Source organism: Mandrillus leucophaeus, unplaced genomic scaffold, assembly GCF_000951045.1.
Source record: "Mandrillus leucophaeus isolate KB7577 unplaced genomic scaffold, Mleu.le_1.0 Scaffold751, whole genome shotgun sequence".
NCBI lineage: Eukaryota > Metazoa > Chordata > Mammalia > Primates > Cercopithecidae > Mandrillus > Mandrillus leucophaeus.
This window is the reverse complement of record NW_012108153.1, coordinates 172,015-176,073: the sequence shown is the minus strand read 5'-3', so window position 1 is coordinate 176,073 and position 4,059 is coordinate 172,015. Positions and strand designations below refer to the sequence as shown.

Here is a 4,059-nt window from a genome sequence, read left to right as displayed (position 1 = left end):
CTCCAGCCTGGGCGGCAGAGCAAGACTCCGTCTCAAAAAAAAAAAAAAAAGAAAAGAAAAGAAAAAGAGACTCTTGGCACACAGTAACTGAGGCAATGATGTATTTTTCTACCAATAATTTTATCGAGAAGGGTAGAGAGGCGGACTGATTTACTCCTAGCCTTCTACTGTTCAGCTTTTAAAACAAGCCAACCACAGAGCCAAAGCTGAGAAAACCTAGGCATTACAATCATTATAAACTACCAAAGGGACAATTTAGCTTTTAACCCTAGGACTGCAAAATATGGTAATGAGGAAGCCCACTGGAGAACCACCCCTCCCAAAAAAACAAGCAAGCTAATCTTCGCAGGCTAGTATCTCTTTCCCTAACCAGAAAAAAATCAAAGAGCAGAGTGAAAGCAAAGACCTGGCAGCATGCTTTCAAATAATCCAAAACCCTGTCTTCTAATCTTGAGTTCACAATCTGACATGCCTCCAAAGTCCTTTTCACCGAATAAACAATCGCTTTTTTAAGTACAGCAAACACTCAAATGCATTGTATAGAGAATCTGATTTAAATAAAACAATTCAAATGACTGTTTACTGAGTGGTTACCAAGGTAGTATTATGAAAGCAGCAAGCTGCCTGGGAGTCAGGATGGCCTCCCCTGGAGTCTTTAGATCAAGTTTCTGAACCTGGATTTAACTGTTTAAAACAAAGTTTTCTTGATTGTAAAAACAGAGTCAACCCTAACAGTACCTCCTCCGGAATCTAACCCTAAATACTTATTTTTATTTTTAAAAATAACCAATCCATCTGTGTCTGATTCACCCACAAAACTACTCAGGAAGGGGCTGGACATGGTGGCTCAGGCCTGTAATCCCAGCACTTTGGGAGGCCAAGGTGGGCGGATCACGAAGTTAGGAGATCAAGACCATCCTGGCTAACAGGGTGGAATCCTGTCTCTACTAAAAAAATACAAAAAAATTAGCCAGGCGTGGTGGCGGGCACCTGTAGTCCCAGCTACTCGGGAGGCTGAGGCAGGAGAATGGTGTGAACCCAGGAGGTGGAGCTTGCAGTGAACTGAAATAGCGCCATTGCACTCCAGCCTGGGCGACAGAGCAAGACTCCATCTCAAAAAATAATAATAATAAATAAAATAAAATAATAAAAATAAAAATTACTCAAGAAGGGGAGCAAGCTAAGTCACTGAATTTATTTATGATACAACATTTAAATTTTTTTAAAAACCTATACATTCCCCTAAAATGAACTTTTTTTTTTCCCTGACTATACCCTAACGCTGAATCTTGACTGACTTTAAATGCAACAGATTTCTCATCAAAATTAAGCAAATCCTCTTCTCACACCCAGGAGAGAAGGAACTGCAAAACAAGATTTCCAACCTGGGTTCCCAGATGGAGCTTGCTAGCTCACTGCATTTTTGGTGCATACTCCACTCCTGGTAGAGACTGAAGTCCAAAGAATCAAGTTTCTATTTTCCTCCTGTCTCTCAAGGGCTTTCAAGATAAAAATCGAAATTCACTGCCCATTAGCTGGCCACCAGTGCTCCAACCTTAAAACGCTATAGCAACTTCAGTGTTTGTTGTTTTGTTTTGGTAGAGACAGGGTTTCACCATGTTGCCCAGGCTGGTCTTGAACTCCTGAGCTCAAATAGTCCTCTCACCTCAGCCTCCCAAAGTGCTGGGATTACAGGTGTGAGCCACTACACGCAGCACAACTTCAGTTCTTAATAAAGCATATACTCAAATCTCTGCTCTTTGGATACTCTCTTCTCTGCCTCTCCCCAAACATCTTCTACACCACTTTCACACGTCTTCCTGTCATGGAGGAACAGGTCCCTGCCACCAGCAGGTGGCGGGGGTCACCTCCTACATTCTTTCTACCAAGCAACTCCACTAACTTCTATCACAGCATAATTACCTTACTACAAATACGTTAATGGCCTCTCCACTCTGCATGGAGTGCAGACGTATAGGCTTCTAAAGAGCTTTCCTTGTTAAGACTTGTGATGAAAAAAAAAAAAAGTTTTCCACAGGCTCTATCAAAAATATCCAAGTGTTGCCAGCTTCCTAAACTATCCTCTGTGAAGCCAGTACTACACTTTGAGACTATGAGGCTCTTTCTCACAAGGGCTATTTTATTCTACAACTTGCAGGTTCCAATAGTCCACATGTATTTGTAAAATAACTCAGTCACAAAATGACTATTTGAAAATGGACAGGGGAAAATGGAAAATTTGAAATGCACCCCAGATGCTATAATCTATTAATTTACCCTCTCACCTAGCAAGGTTCTACCAGCACTCCTTCCTGCATACGGTAAATTTATCTTAAAGCCCTCCAAATACCACCCTCAGAAACCCCACCAGCTTCCGTAGATAGATGCTGAAAAAGTCAAAATTAACACATTCCTTCCCACAGTTTTAAATAGTAAAATGCTGAGAATAGAGGAAGCTTTTCTCTTCATTTCTAGGAGCCAGTAACCATGGTATTTTACTTCTTCCTACCTAAGGAGGGAAAGAATCTAGAATTTTCTCCAGATTTATTATCTAACAATATAGCTAGCACTTAGGGAACGCACTTAACGTAAACGCTCAACTACGCAGGGCACAGTAGCTCACGCCTGTAATTTCAGCACTTTGGAAGGCCTAGGCAGGAGAATGGCTTCAGCTCAGGGGTTTCAGACCAGCCTGGGCAACACCCGGAGACTCCGACTCTTCAAAAAATAAAAAAATTAGCCAGGCATAGTGGTGCTGAGCCTGTGATCCCAGCTACTTGGGAGGCTGAGATGGAAAGATCGCTTGAGCCCAGGAGTTCGAGGCTGCAGTGACCTGTGATCGTGCCGCTGCATCCCAGCTTGGGCAACAGAGGGAGACCCTTTCTCAAAGAAAAAAATTAAATATATAAGTGCTCAACCACATTCACTTTTAATCTCCATAAACTAAGTTTCACACATTACAATATGAGGAGAGCAAAATCACACACAGAAAGGAAAAACGGAGGGAGTATTTAATGGCTACACTTTGTTTCCGATGATGAAAAAGTTCTTGACATCAAGTAGTAACTGTTACAGCATACTGAGTCAGTGCACCCAGTATCCCTGAATTGTAAGCTTAAAAATGGTTAAAATGGCAAACTCTACGTTATGTCTATTTTATCACAATGAAATAAATGTCTGGGAAATTCAATGTGTACCCAGGCTTCTCCTCCCTTCCCGGCCGCTGATCTTGGAGCCAAAACCTCTCTCTCTCGCTCGTGTCTGTAATCAGAATGAATGAGTTTCACCGGGGCACAAGTCGATGCTTCCCCCCTTTAAAGAAACTTTTAAAAGCCAAGAAGTGAAACAGCACCGAGCAGGACTCAAAAAGCTGATGGAGCCTGGAAGGAAATGAACCCGCCTCATGACAGAACAGCTTCCCCAGAAACACGGGAAAAAGGGGATTCCTTCCTCGACTTCGTGTCTGCTTCTGAGGATGAAGGTTGAGCAGCAGATCCCATCTCTCCACTAATACCTGCGGCGCACCCGGGGAAGAGCGGGAAGCAGCGAGGGACTTGAGCCAGGGCCAGAGCGTGGGGCGAGGGGGCTGTGCCGAGGAAGGCACTTCCCGCGGAGCGGGATCGGCGCGCGGGGACTGAGGGGCGGGGCAGGAGCTGTCTCTTATACACATCTAGATCCGGGGTAGGGGACGATTCTGGAGGCTCCCCCGGCTCCCCGCTCACGGCCCGAGACGCCGCCACCCTGGGCAAGCGGTATGGGAATAGCCGGGACCGAGGCCGCGCCGGGGCTAGGCCGCCAACAGACCTAACGGAGCCGCCGGCCGCGGAGAGGAACCCTTACTCCGGGCAAGGGACCATGGGATACTTACCCCTTAGGGCCCGGAGCCCCGTTGCCGCTCGGCACGCCGGGCGCGCCGCTCTCTTCCTCCATTTTGATCTCCGTCGCCGCCACCTCGGCCGCCGCTTCGACCCCTGCCGCCATTTTCTCCGCGTTTGGGCTTTGTGTGAGCGAACGGGCTGCACCGCGCTGCGCCTGCGCGCCCACGTGACCCGACGCGAC

General features: G+C 46.2%; 1 protein-coding gene across 4 annotated transcripts in view; it reads right to left on the bottom strand.

The window, feature by feature from the left end:
* Positions 1-4,059, bottom strand: part of HNRNPM (heterogeneous nuclear ribonucleoprotein M) — a 41,883-nt gene extending 37,824 nt beyond the window's left edge. For 3 of the 4 annotated variants that reach the window (XM_011966265.1, XM_011966266.1, XM_011966267.1), the window contains exon 1: positions 3,869-4,059. In XM_011966265.1, coding sequence (XP_011821655.1) covers positions 3,869-3,981 — 113 coding nt within the window. In that variant the 5' untranslated portion in view covers positions 3,982-4,059. The remainder of the gene's footprint in view (positions 1-3,868) is intronic. The other variant, XM_011966268.1, reaches the window with a different exon arrangement.